Here is a 15,509-nt window from a genome sequence, read left to right on the forward strand (position 1 = left end):
CAGAAGAGGCTGGAGGAGTGTTTGTGTCTGCCCTGCCACCCTGACTGTGCTGGTCTGACAGCGAAGTGGGGGTGGGGTAATTGCTGCGTCCACCACCACCCATGTATAGGAAGCTGACCTGATAAGGGGGGGTTTCAGAATCCAGACATGTGCTATATACAGGTTGCAGAATCCACACATGTGCTATGTACAGGTTGCAGAATCCACACATGTGCTATATGCAGGTTGCAGAATCCACACATGTGCTATATACAGGTTGCAGAATCCACACATGTGCTATATACAGGTTGCAGAATCCACACATGTGCTATGTACAGGTTGCAGAATCCACATATGTGCTATGTACAGGTTGCAGAATCTACACATGTGTTATGTACAGGTTGCAAAATCCAGGAGTGTGCTATATACAGGTTGCAAAATCCAGACATGTGCTATATACAGGTTGCAGAATCCACACATGTGTTATGTACAGATTGCAGAATCCAGGCATGTGCTATATACAGGTTGCAGAATCCAGGCGTGTGCTATGTACAGGTTGCAGAATTCAGACATGTGCTATATACAGGTTGCAGAATCCAAACATGTGCTATATACAGGTTGCAGAATCCAATTGTTACTTGTTACAGCGCGGCCGCCGAACACAGACCCAGCCAGCTCCGTGATACACAGGAGGAGATGCCCACTGTGTGTGTGTGTTACCAGGCGATGGTGAAACTGTATTAATTGGCACAGTGATTCTGCGTTCATGGGCACAGTGAGACTGCATTCATGGGCACAGTGAGGCTGTAATGGTGGGCACAGTGAGGCTGTAATGGTGGGCACAGTGAAGCTGCAATGGTGGGTACAGTGAGGTTGCATTCACAGGCACAGTGAGGCTGCAATGGTGGGCACAGTGAGGCTGAATTCACGGGCACAGTGAGGCTGCAATGGTGGGCACAGTGAGGCTGCATTCACGGGCACAGTGAGACTGCAATGATGGGTACAGTGAGGCTGCATTCATGGGCACAGTGAGGCTGCAATGGTGGGCACAGTGAGGCTGCATTCATGGGCACAGTGAGGCTGCAATGATGGGCACAGTGAGGCTGCATTCATGGACACAGCGAGGCTACATTTGATGGGCACAGTGAGGCTGTTAGGTTAATCAGGTATTTTGTCACTAGGGTTTGTTTGTGTTTACTGTTTGCTGGTGTGTGATTGTCTTTTGTTTCACTATAAATAAACCTCACTTTAAAGATATGTAGCAAGGTCCCCAATCGCCTTCGGTCTAATGAGAACCTCCAGGGCCAGAGATAGCTGACATCCCTATGTGGTTGTGAGGCATAGTGGGTGCAAAGTAGTTAGAGTCATTGGGCGCCAGACACTTCTTGAATGCAAAAGTTATTTTATTTCTCTTAACAGAAGTTTGAGAGAGAGGTTTAGGGTCAGGACACCCTTAGGTAATTGCAAGATTAACTGGCAGACTCCGAGACTTCAACAGGAGAACAGCCATGCAGGGAAAGGCATCCAGCGAGACGCCACATCTGCATGTATAGGAAAGCTGTCTCCTATGGCAACAGTTTTCAACAGTTCCTAACATAAAGTGTAACAGTTCCTTCACTTCCATTATAATCACTTCTTGTAGTTCTTCAGCCAACTGAGCTCCCAGTCTCTCACTAGACCCATTGATTCACTGCCACTGAATCCCTTAAACTCCTCCAATCTTCACGGTAGTATCCTCCTCAAACGTCACCCCCGCCTCTCTGCTGGGTCCCTAGCTTGGCACTCAAGATACTTCTCAAGCTTCACCCCACTGGCCTGCTCGGTCCCTGGCTTGACACACAGGGCTGCTCTGCAAGCGTCACCTCCGCTGGCTGGGTCCCTGGCTTGATACCCGCTGAAGTTTCCCGATTCTTCACTGTCCCCGGTTGGTAAGAATACTGCTCCGGTACTTGCTTCAGATACTCACTGTGGTCTTTGGTAATAAGGTGGTTGATCCCTTAGTAGCAACAGCCTCCCCTCTACCCCTGACCACGACAGGTTCTCAGGCCGGCAGAACCATTACTTCTTGTTGGACTGCAAGCCGCAATCCCAACCCTCTGCAATCCCACCCGCTGCGCTTGCTTCGGGATAGGCCCTCAGACAGCCTAGCAGCCAGATGTGCCCGGGATAGGCCCAAACTCCGGCCTAGCAGCCCTGGCAGTAGAACACACATCCACCCAGACAGCAGTCCAGGTGGCACAGAAAACCTTGATCACCTGACTCCACCCAAATATATAGGTTCTCCCAGCAGGCCAAGGGATTTAAGAAAACCCCTGCCCATTGGCTGGGATACCCCCATATACCTATAATCTGACATTGCATTGCCCTTCTCATATCTAATGCCACCAGGTACCCAGCCACCTAGCAGCAAGTGAGAAAAGTGCAGCAATTACAGACTTAGAGTGACATTAATTGATTATTATTATTATTATACAGGATTTATATAGCGCCAACAGTTTATGCAGCACTTTACAATATAAAAGGAGACAATACAGTTATAATACAGTACAATACAAGAGGATTAAGAGGGCCCTTCTCAGAAGAGCTTACAATCTAATAAGGTGGGGCAGGTGGTACAAAAGGTTGTAACTGTGGGGAATGAGCTGATGGAAGTGGTAGAAGATTAGCTGGAGACATAATAGGCTTTCCTGAAGAGATGAGTTTTCAGGGATCGCCTGAAGGTAGCAAGAGTAGGGGATAGCCGGACCAGTGGAGGTAGCGAGTTCCAGAGGATGGGAGAGGCTCTGGAGAAATCCTGGAGATGAGCATGGGAGGAGGAGGTGACAGAGCTTGAGAGTAGGAGGTCTTGAGAAGAGCGGAGAGGACGATTTGGGTGATATTTGGAGACAAGACTGGTGATGTAGCTTGGGGCAGAGTTGTGAATGGCTTTGTATGTTGTAGTTAGTATTTCGAATTTAATTCGCTGGGTGATTGGGAGCCAGTGTAGGGATTGAAGTAGAGGGTTGGCAGACACTGAGCGGTTGGTAAGGTGGATAAGTCTGGCAGCAGCATTCATGATAGACTGAAGAGGGGATAGCCTATGGAGAGGCAGGCCAATGAGAAGGGAGTTGCAATAGTCAAGGCGAGAGATAACAAGGGAGTGAATGAGGAGCTTGGTGGTTTCATTTGTTAAAAAGGGGGCGAATTTTAGAGATGTTACGGAGGTGAATTCTACAAACTTTTGACAACGATTGGACTTGATTGGAATTGATCCTCAACAATTAGCCAAGGTATCTATACCTGGCACGTAAATTTAGGAGCAACTCTGCCTAAACACCAGGGTGCTACAGATATATACATATGGTCTGGTCCTAGGTTCTTTGTGTAGCTACATACTGTATCTGTACTGGTCATCTCCCAGCTGCAGGTTCCTGACACCCTCCCCCTCGTGGGCACATGTAACCTAGTTCATTTTTGGTGTATTACAGACTTCCAGGGACACAATTCTCCTGATTTCAGTACTACAGATATGCTCCACATGTGATCACTCAGCTCCTTCTCCTGCTCCAGTGTGCACACTCTGCCAAATAAATGATATGCTGGGAGAAGGAGAGGTACAAAAACAATGCATCAATGCAACGAGGAGGACACTGACTATGTGTTGAGAAAGAACATTGCCCACTGACAATAACTTTATCAGAGAAGGTGGGCACAGAGACGGGAGCAATGCTTTACTAGAGCTGTGGGTGAGAGTCAATGCACTTGAGTTGTGGGCAGGTTTTAGATAGCACTGCAACACTGGGCAAATCTAACGTAGAAGAGAGGTGGGAGGGAGCAATCTCCTGGAGGAAAAGGGAAGGAGCAGGGTGTGGTTCAATAAGAACTTCCTCACTCTACTAACGACTCTCTAGCGTCCTGCAGATACCAGGAAGTCATGAAGGAGATTTCTATAGGAGAAAGTGAGGCCTGCTCCAGAACATAGGAACAGCTTTCTCTTTTCTGCAACACAGGTACATTAATGGTATATTGGTACATAAGGAAGCTGTACTTTAAAAAAAAAAAAGGTGAACTTATGAAACCACAGAACTGCAAATGTGGGTGAGGGCTACTGTCACACCAGTTATATATTCTTTTCTTTTCTGCAGGGACGAGGTGTCGATCAGTAATGTTGCAGAGTTAATGCATCAAGTGTCTTTGGGGATGAAATATCTAGAGGAACATAATTTTGTGCATCGTGACTTGGCTGCTCGCAACGTCCTTCTTGTAAACCAACATTATGCAAAAATAAGCGACTTTGGTCTCTCTAAGGCACTTGCAGTGGATAACAACTACTACACGGTAATGTCATTGATTAGAATTGAAATAGAGACTATTTTCATAACCTTTCTTATATATACAGTATATATAATTCATATGTGATCCAGAGAGTGCTAAATTTGGTAAGTGTGTCATCACTGATGCAAACACCTATCAAAATATATACAGTTTTGCTCATAAGTTTACATACCCTGGCAGAATTTATGATTTCTTGGCCATTTTTCAGAGAATATGAATGATAACACAAAAACATGTCTTTCACTCATGGTTAGTGTTTGGCTGAAGCCATTTATTATCAATCAACTGTGTTTACTCGTTTTAAATCATAATGGCAACAGAAACTACCCAAATGACCCTGATTGAAAGTTTACATACCCTGGGGATTTTGGCCAGATAACATGCACACAAGTTGACACAAAGGGGTTTAAATGGCTAATAAAGGTAACCTTCCTAACCTGTGATCTGTTTGCTTGTAATTAGTGTGTGTTTATAAAAGGTCAATGAGTTTCTGGACTCCTGACAGACCCTTGCATCTTTCATCCAGTGTTGCACGGACGTTTCTGGATTCTGAGTCATTCATGGGGAAAGCATAAGAATTGTCAAAGAATCTGCGGGAAAAGCTAGTTGAAATGTATAAAACGGGAAAGGGATATAAAAAGATATCCAAGAAATTGAGAATGCCAATCAGCAGTGTTCAAACTCTAAGTGAAAAATGAGGGGTTCTGTTGAAACCAAACCACGGCCAGGTAGACCAACTTAAATTTCAGCCACAACTGACAGGAAAATTGTTCGGGATGCAAAGAAAAACCCACAAATAACTTCAGGTGAAATACAGGACCCTCTGAAAACATTTGGTGTGGCTGTTTCAAGATGCACAATAAGGAATACATTTGGTCACAACTGATGGCAAGATGAATGCAGTATCTTATCAAAAAATATTGGAGGAAAAATCCGCTCGTGTGTACGGGCCATTAGTCTTAGGACTAAAATGGCATTTTAGTTTTAGTCCCATTTTAGTCTTCTGCAATTGTTTTAGTTTTAGTCGTATTCAGTTGACTAAATCTCCAGTACATTTTAGTCGACTAAAAGGTCCTACCTGCAGAGCTTCCGCTGCTGGAGACTGGACCAGAGCGACTTCAGAAAAGATATGTATAGCGATTTCATCTTTACAGGGCTAGATAGGTTAGTCTTATGCCGCATACACACGGTCGGACTTTACGGCAGACTTTGCCCGGCGGACCTTTCAACGGACTTTATGACGGACTTTCTGAATGAACGGACTTGCCTACACACAATCCACCAAAGTCCGTCGAATTCGTACGTGATGACGTACGACCACTCTAAAACAAGGAAGTTCATAGCCAGTAGCCAATAGCTGCCCTAGCGTGGGTTTTTGTCCGTCGAACTAGCATACACACAAGCGGACTTTTCGACCGGACTCGAGTTCGACGGAAAGATTTAAAACATGTTTCAAATCTAAGTCCGTCCAACTTTTGAGAAAACAAAGTCCGCTGTAGCCCACACACGATCGAATTGTCCGACGAAATCCCGTCCGCCGGGCAAAGTCTGCCGTAAAGTCCGCTTGTGTGTACGCGGCATAAGATCATCATAACCTGAAAATGTTTACACATGTGCATGGTTGCCTTTAACCACTTGACCTCCACAAGGTTTTACCCCCTTCATGACCAGGGCATTTTTTGATATTCAGCACTCTGCAATTTTAACTGGTAATTGTGCAGTAATGCAACACTGTATGCAAATTACATTTTTATTTATTTTTCCACACAAATAGTGCTTTCTTTTGGTGGTATTTGATCACCACTGGTTTATTTATTTTTTCTTTAAATGAAAAAATACCAAAAATTTAGAAAAAAACAACCCCAATATTTTCAACTTTCTGTCATAAAACATATCCATATAAAATAAAATGTCTTCATTATTTTAGGCCAAAATGTATTCTACTATGTCTCTGGTAAAAACCAAACTGTGTTTTTGGGGACACTGTTCTATTGGGGACATTAGTATAGTTCTGATTGTGATCAAGATACTGATCCATACATACACTATACTACTAATGGTGGTGATCAGCGACTTATAATGGGACTGTGATAGTGTGGAGGGAAATATGGCACTAACAGACACTGGCTGGGAGAGACACTAACTGACTAACTGACACTGATATCGCTAGTGACACTAATACAGTAATCAGTGATGATACTGGCCTGGGAAGATGATAACATCAAGAGGCAATGCAGGGGTTAAATGTGTGCCTAACAAGTGTAATGTGTGCTGCTTTTACATACAGAACTGTCTGATTTTTCTCCCTGAACTCAGAGTTGATTTCAGGGAGAACAAACAGACAGATCGCTGTGTGTGTACAGAGTTCTGTCTGTATGTCAACAAAAAACTCTGTGCTGATCATTGGCATATCATTGGCTGAAATCTGCTGACAAACTTGTGCTGTGTGTAATCACCAGCGGGGGGGGGGGGGGGGCGTGCATGTGCGCCCCAAACCCAGAAGTTTGGTGGCAATGTACTGTGCCGCCCTTCCACAGTAAATGTACTGTGGGCAGGCAGCAAGCGATTAAAGTATACATCGACACTCAGAGTTGTCCCTCAGCCTTCGCCAACCACCATGACAGCTGACTCTCAGTGTTTACCCTACCCAAGCAATGAGTATGCTTAGTTGGTGGTTCTCAACTCAAAATCCCAGAAGCTATTCAATCAGGTCTTCTCTCTCTGACTTCTGCAGGCAAAATTGGCCTAGTGGAGTTTGTCCCTGCACCCCAAATTGACGTTAGGACCAATGCATGTACAAACCAACCATAGCAACAGTAATTATCTTCCAGTTGATGGAACAAACTACCCATGCAGGAACACATGGCAAGTACCGAGAGGAAAAGTTGCCTTCTTGTGGACCCTACTATGCCAACCCTCTAAGTGAACTTACTTGTGCTGTCCTGTGACATCACCGAGCGGCTCCAGACTCTGCAGGGATCTCAACAATAATGCCAGGATCCACCCAGATTCCTAAATGGCACCTGGCGCAGCCTCTCAGTGCATGGCTGGGAGCTGGCCTCGCTGCTCCTGTCCCCTTTCCTGCCCGACAAACCTACGTTGACAATCATGCAGCTTGTTCTCTGATCACACTCTGGTTGCACTACAGGAACATAAACTAAACCATTTTAATTTACCTTAGTCAAAGCTATGGTCCAGAGAATAATCTCATTTACCTGCAATGAGATAGAGTACATTCAACACTTTGAGTGAACAGGAGGACAACCGACAGAAAGTTCCCACCAGAAACTAGAAAGTTCCCCTTTCCACTTTATGTGTACCAAGTGCTTTGAGAAATGTGCCCTCTCTCTAGTTGCAGGGTGTTATTAATATAATTGTTTTTTTTTCCAGGGTGGAGGAGATATCTAGGGTCTCATAGACCCTAGATATCTCCATAAAGGGGGCCTGTCATGCCTTATTTCTATCACAAGAGAAGTTTACATTTCTTTTGATAGGAACAAAATTGTGAAATTAAAGGGTCAGTGTAAAAATAAAAAAATGTAATAAAATAAATAATATTTTTTTTTTAAAGCGTCCCCTTGCTATGTAAACAATGTTTGCACCACAAATGTGAGGTATTGCCGCAAACTTTATAGTGAGAGCAATAATTCTAGTGCTAGACTTCCTCTGTAACTCTAAACTGGTAACCTGTAAACATTTTTAAAGTGTCACCTATGGATATTTTTAAGTATCATAGTTTGTCACCATCCCATGAGTGTGCTTAATTTTAAGGTGTGACATGTTAGTATCTGTTTACTCGGCATAACATCATCTTTTTTTTTTTTTTTTTTGCAAAAAAAGGGGTTATATTTTGTGGGTTTTTTTTTTTATTGAAATTCATTAAAGTGTATTTTTTCCAAATTTTACTTGTAAACAAAAAGTGTCAGAATAGGCCTGGTCGTAAAAGGTTTAAATGTGCAGCAGCTGTGGGAGAGAAGAACCCCTGCCCGCTATCACAGGGGTTCTGGGGTTGAGGAGGCTGGTGATTACCAGCATGTTACATATACACCTAAATATGGGTGTAACATGTTTAAAAAGTGAACCTGTCCATTAATTTAGGAATGCAGCAGTGGGTCATTGGGAAACAGTTAGTATCAGTAACAGAGGAAGTGGGTTATCAAAAGAACTCCTTACTTTGGCGAAAATAGGCAAATTCAATGATCCCCTTTTTTTTTTCTGAAGTATTTTAGTCAAAAAAATTTTTTAACATGAACATAGAAATGGTAGAATGGCCTAAATGGTATTGAGAACAGAAGGCGCAGGAGTGCAGAGTGGCACGAGTGCCTGTAAGTCTTGGCGGGTAACAAAAAAAAGACCGACAATTTTGAAAAAAAAAATAATTTTTTTTTTACTATCTGCTATAAAACACATCCAATAAAAAAAATTAAAAAATCAAATTTCTTCATCAATTTAAATGTAAACATCAATAGTGTATAATCAGCAGTGGCAGCACCTCTGTCTACACATTGTTGATATAGACATGTAGACTGAAGGCAAGTAATAGGCTCTATTAACGCTGTGTGCGTGTCCACATGAAAGTGTTATACAAACATTTACATGTGTACAACATGAATAACGCTGAAAATTAAGGCCCTGGACATAGCTATGTCCTAGTTTCTTTTTTATGCTGCTGGACAAAATTATTGCCCCGGATGCAGTAGTGTGAATATGCCCATGTATTTATATACTGCTACTTACAGATGCATACACAACTGTACACTGTATGCATCTGTACACAGCGTTTTCAAAGCTTGTGTCAATGTGCCCTTAATTTAAAAAAAGAAAAGAAAAAAACTTTAAAAATCATAGTGCAAAACTTTGTAAAAATGCATTTCAGCACAACCTAAAAAATATTCGGCTGCGTGTCATGTGCACTCTGATACATGAGCTCTGGTGTAAATGAGCCCTGAGTTGTTTCTACCACTTTAACAGAAGTAATTCTTTAAAGTGAACACAAGATGGCCTTAGAGTTTTATTTTAACCAGTTATTGCTGTGTGCCTTCTTACTTCAATCAATTAAGGCCGAGCATGTTGTTTAGTTCTTAAACATTAGTAAATTGAAAATCTATTTAGGTCCCCCAAAAACCATATACTATATATACTAAAACAAAAAGGAAAATTATAGATTTGTATTAACTAACCACTTTAAGAGCAGGCCTTTTTCTGACATTTGTTGTTTACAAATAAAAATGTATTTTTTTGCTCAAATTTTTTTAGCAGAGACCCTAGAGAATAAAATGGCGATCATTGCAATATTTTATGTCACACTGTATTTGCGCAGTGGTCTTTTAATTTTATGGAAAAAAATACACTTTAACAGATAAAAAAAACCCAGTAAAGGTAGCCCAATTTCTTTGTATAATGTGAAAGATGATGTTACGCCGAGTAAATAGATACCTAACATGTCATGCTTTAAAATTGTGCACGCTCGTGGAATGGCGACAAACTACGGAACTTAACCGGTTCCCGACCGGCGCACGACGATGTACGTCGGCAGAATGGCACGGCTGGGCAAATGGGCGTACCTGTACGTCCATTTGAATTCCCCGCCGTGCCATTGCGCGCACGCCGCCGCGCAAGCGAGCCGGCCGGGAGCTCCGTGAGTCGGGTCACGGGTCCTGCGGACTCGATCGCCGCAGGGATACGCCTCGCCGAGAGGACAAACGGGGAGATGCTGATGTAAACAGCATCTCCCTGTTCTGCCTAGTGACAAGTGTCACTGATCTCTGCTCCCTGTCATCGGGAGCAGTGATCAGTCTAGTGACAAATACAGCCCCTCCCCCCTACAGTTAGAAAACACTCCCCTAGTACTGATTAACCCCTCCCCGCCCCCTAGTGGTTAACCCCTTCACTGCCAGTGTCATTTACACAGTAATCAGTGCATTTTTAATCGCACTGATCGCTGTATAAATGACAGTGGTCCCAAAAATGTGTCAAAAATGTCCGACATGTCTGCCATAACGTCGCAGTCACAATAAAAATCGCTGATCGCCAACCATTACTAGTAAAAAAAAAAAAATGCCATAAAACTATCCCCTATTTAGTAAACGCTATAACGTTTGCGCAAGCCAATCAATAAATGCTTATTGTGATTTTTTTTTATTTACCAAAAATATGTAGAAGAGTACGTATCGGCCTAAACTGAGGAAAAAAAATTTTTTTTTATATATTTTTGGGGGATTTTCATTATAGCAAAATGTAAAAAATAATGCATTTTTTTCAAAATTGTCGCTCTTATTTTGTTTATAGTGCAAAAAATAAAAATCCCAGAGGTGATTAAATACCACCAAAAGAAAGCTCTATTTGTGGGAAAAAAAGGATGTCAATTTTGTTTGGGAGCCATGTCGCACGACCGCCCAATTGTCAGTTAAAGCGACGCAGTGCCGAATCGCAAAAAACGCTCTGGTCAGGAAGGGGGTAAATTCTTGCGGGGCTGAAGCGGTTAAAAATCTCCATAGGTGTCGCCTTATTTTTTTTTTACAGGTTACCTATTTAGAGTTAGAGAGAAGGTCTAGTGCTAGAATTATTGCTCTCGCTCTAACAATCACAACAATACCTCACATGTGTTGTTTGAACACCGTTTACATATGCAGGCTCGACTTATGTATGCGTTTGCTTCTGCGTGCGAGCTCGCAGGGATAGGGGGCGTTCATTATTTTTTTCTTATTTATTTTACTTTTTATTTTTTATTTTTACACTGTCCCTTTCATTTTATTTATTTATTTATTTATTTGGATCACTTTCATTCCTATTACAAGGAATGTAAACATCCCTTGTAATAGAAATAAGGATGACAGGTCCTCTTTATTGAGAGATCTGGGGTCAAATAGACCTCAGATCTCTCATTTACCTTTAAAAGCAAAAAAAAAGTAATTTTGGCTTTAAGGGGAAAAAAAAACCCCTTAAAGCCCAAGAGGTGGAAGTGACATCAGACATCGCTCTGGTCCTCCAAGAAGGGCATAAAGTCGATTGAGGCTATGTGAGGCTCTGTTGGTTTCCCGCCCAGGATCCGACGGATCGGATTGGCTCGGGGTTTACCGATTGCCCCGGTAAGCTCAGATACGACTGGGAAGCAGCAGGAGGGGGCCCTCTCCTGCTGCCTATAAAAGTGATCTCGCTGCTGGGACCACTTTTATATGAAAGCCAGCTGCCTGACTGAGAAAAAGATACTGGGGTTATGGCAGCTAGCTAAAAAACATGACGCACATTTACAGTTAGGCGGTTGGAAAGTGCCTAATTTATGATTTTTTTACTCCTAGTAATATCTCTTGTAACCTTAAAATTTACAACAAAACACATATAAAAATGCGAGTACAATATAAAATTCCTAATAACACTGACAGTGTCAAGTTAGAAAATAATATATAATTATAATATGTGTCAATGTCAGTTTCTACGTGTTGCCTTTCGCAGGGCAAATGTAACATTCCATCACATTTAATCCTAAGAGAAAAAAGTGTTAAGGACATTTGACCAGAATAGTTAAAGTTTGGCACCCGGCATTGCTGATCACATGCCATAAATATTCGGAATGTTTTATTATTTTTTTTTTTTAAAGCATTTTACCCTTTTCTGGTCACTGAAAAGCTCCCCTTCCTCTGTACCTTGCCGCGGCGAGGGTACGTCGTTTCAGGCCACCCATTGGCTCCTAGGATATGTGTCATCAATCTGAGGAGTCAATAAGCAACCTGCAGTACACCCAGTGCTCCGGACTTTGCTTACATTGCGCAGATACGAGACGGATCGGGAAGCGCATGCTGGTATCCAGCTGCACCATTTCCTAGAAGAAACTTTGAGCGGGCTTCAGATGCCCACACTAAGGATGGAAGCTCACTGGATCCAGAGGGTACAGTGAGTAAAAATAAACAAATTAAAAAAGAAAACACCTTAATATTTAGATTGACATAAGCTGAAACTATCACAGGGTGATTAAAAAAATAAAAAAGGCAGGAGCTCCCGCTTAACCACTTCAGCCCTGGAAGGTTTTACCCCTTTAATGACCAGGCCATTTTTTGCAATACTGGCACTGCGTTATTTTAACTGACAATTGCGCGGTCGTGCAACACTGTACCCAAATAAAATTTATGTGCTTTTTTCCACAAATAGAGCTTTCTTTTGGTGGTATTTAATCACCTCTATGGTTTTATTTTTTGCGCTATTAACAAAAAAAAAAATAAAAATGTTTAAAAATATATATATTTTTTTACTTTCTGCTCTAAAACATATCCCTTAAAAAAATTTTTAAAAATCTAATTTCTTTATTAATTTAAGCCAATATGTATTCTGATACATATTTTTGGTAAAAAAATCCCAATAAGTGTATATTGATTGGTTTGTGGAAAAGGTATAGCGTCCACAAACTATGGGATATTTTTATGCAATTTTTATAGATTTATTTTTTTACTAGTAATGGTGGTGATCAGCGGCTTATAGCGGGACTGCGACATTGCGGCGGACAATTGTACACCAAGGGACACTTTTGACACGCTTTCGGGGACCAGTGACACTAATTTCACGTACACATGATAGGACATTCTATCAACAAAATCCGGATTTATTCCGAGGGATGTTGGCTCAAACTTGTCTTGCATACACACGGTCGCACAAATGTTTCATTATCGATTAGTTGGTCTAACGTCACCTTCCTCCCTGCCAGTCCTGCATCTGCCCCAGTGAATCCTGTTCCTGTGTACAAGGCGGCGGTGCTGCCGTTTTCTCATGAGAATCCAGCGGCGCTCATGTGACCAGGCATGTCTGCCTCTCTCCTCCTCGCTGACATCAGTTCGCCCCCTCAGCTGCACCCGCTGCTGCCTCGAGGGAAGAGAGAGAGAGGCGAGAAGCAGCCGTGATATAAGGTAGCAGCTATAGTGTATACAACAATACTCAGTCAGTGGTTTTTTATGATTTGTGATGGGAGGTTGTAGTGCCCCATCACTGGTGTTCCAGGGGTTGGTGTAATAGTGCCCTATCATTGGTTTTCCTGGGGGGGTAGTGTCCCATTGGTGTTGCTGGGAGGGGGGATAGTGGCCCATTGGTGTTCCTGGGGGGGGAATAGTGCCCCATCATTGGTGTTCCCGGGAGGAATAGTGGAATAGTGCCCTGGTGTTCCAGGAGGAATAGAGCCCCATCATTGGTGATCCGGGAGAAATAGTGCCCCATCATTGGTGTTCCTGGGAGGAATAGTGCCCCATCATTGGTGTTCACAGGAGGAATAGTGCCCCATCATTGGTGATCCTGGGAGAAATAGTGCCCCATCATTGTTGTTCCTGGGAGGAATAGTGCCCCATCATTGGTGTTCACAGGAGGAATAGTGCCCATCATTGGTGTTCCCGGGAGGAATAATGCCCAATCATTGGTGTTCCCAGGAGGAATAGAGCCCATCAATTGGTGATCCCGGGAGAAATAGTGCCCCATCATTGGTGTTCCTGGGAGGAATAGTGCCCCATCATTGGTGTTCACAGGAGGAATAGTGCCCCATCATTGGTTGTTCCCGGAGGAATATTGCTGCCCCATCATTGGTGTTCCCAGGAGGAATAGTGCTGCCCCATCATTAGTGTTCCCCGGGAGGAATAGTGCCCCATAATTGTCATTATCACTTTAAATAAACAAAAAAATAGCATATTACGTTTTTTTAAAATGATTTTATCCGATTAATCGAAACAATAATCGCCAACTATTCGATTATGGAAATAATCATTAGTTGCAGCCCTATAAATAATATGAGGGAGACCTCTGCAGGGTGTACAAAATGTATGGCGATTCCTGTGCTCACCACTGAGGCCCCATTCACTTACTGCATAGCGAGAACGCGGGTTCCTGCTTGTGAGTTAAAAAGCGCCATTCACACGCGTTTCTGCATGCCACTTGAATGGGCTGCCCTATGTAAATTTGTTGCACCAAAGAAGCTCAAGGACCAAATTATGGCCCTGAGCCGGGCACGTTTTGTGCATTAAGTGCATTAAGTTGTGCGCATTTTGTTATGTGACAATTGCAGCAAATTTGCACTGCGTTTTGGGTGTCATTTCATCCTGGCATTGCTCGTTTTGCCATGATCTGGGCCCTGGAACTAAAGGTACAATTACACCAGAGTGCAATGAATCAGCTACAGCACAGAGGGAAACCTTATATAGAACTGATACAATGTTGCAGAGATAAAACTCTAAAATTTAACCTGTTACTATGCTCTGGGTGGGAAAAGCAACACAAATAAAACAAAAATGTAAAATAACAATTCTTACTGAGCATTAAACAACTTCTGTACTTTCGCTGCATAGAGAATACTGTACCTAACAAGCAGTAAATTAGTGGTTTGTGTATGTATGCAAATTCTACTTTTCAGATATTTTTTTTTTACTTTTTGACTTTGAAATATTTTAGTATTTTTACATGTTATATGAATTACCTTTAGGCTCAATTCGCACTGCTGTATATTTGATTTTGGTCAAATTACAGCAGTGCGAATCACACTATGCTGAGTTGTATTGATTTAATGAGCACATTGAAATCAGTGTGATTTCCATTGTCATGCGATTCTGTGCAACTCACATCTGAAAATCGTGCTAGTGTGAATGGAGCCTTCAGGTGCCTTATTTATTCACTGAAGGTCCTAGGAAGTTATCTGGCTCTCTCTCGCGTTACTTCTTGTAAGAGAGTTGTATCAGAAGACTAGAATGACTGTCAGCATCACTCCTGTTGTGTGTAGATTCAAATCAGGAGCAGAAAGTCTTCATTTACATTTCCTGCCAAATTAATTTACACAGTCTTTGTTATACACCTGTTTGATGATATTTATTTTAATGCATTCCTTTCGCCTTAGATACAAGCATATACATTTTTAAAATAAACCACCAAATCATTATGCTGTCTGTGCTAGAGAGTAATCCTGCACTCTATGTTCCGGATACAAGAAAAGAACAAAATAAGGGACAAAAAGAGTACGCAAAACCTCTATCCATAAAGATCACAATGAAAACAAACAGTGAATTGACGCAAATAATATCACCATCAATAAATAAAACCACCAATATAGTGGAAAAATAAAGCCATATTCAGTGTCAATCAAACAATGATACACTATATTGTCAAAAGTATTGGGGCACCTGCCTTTACACGCACATGAACTTTAATGGCATCCCAGTCTTAGTCCATAGGTTCAATATTGAGTTGGCCCACCCTTT

The 15,509-nt window shown here is 42.2% G+C and overlaps 1 protein-coding gene across 1 annotated transcript in view; it reads left to right on the forward strand.

Annotated features, from left to right (window-relative positions):
* Nucleotides 1–15,509, forward strand: part of ZAP70 (zeta chain of T cell receptor associated protein kinase 70) — a 148,440-nt gene that overhangs the window by 120,298 nt on the left and 12,633 nt on the right. The window contains exon 10 of the mRNA XM_073599211.1: nt 4,104–4,296. Coding sequence (XP_073455312.1) covers nt 4,104–4,296 — 193 coding nt within the window. The remainder of the gene's footprint in view (nt 1–4,103; nt 4,297–15,509) is intronic.

This window comes from Aquarana catesbeiana, linkage group LG01 (genome assembly GCF_042186555.1).
Source record: "Aquarana catesbeiana isolate 2022-GZ linkage group LG01, ASM4218655v1, whole genome shotgun sequence".
Classification (NCBI taxonomy): domain Eukaryota; kingdom Metazoa; phylum Chordata; class Amphibia; order Anura; family Ranidae; genus Aquarana; species Aquarana catesbeiana.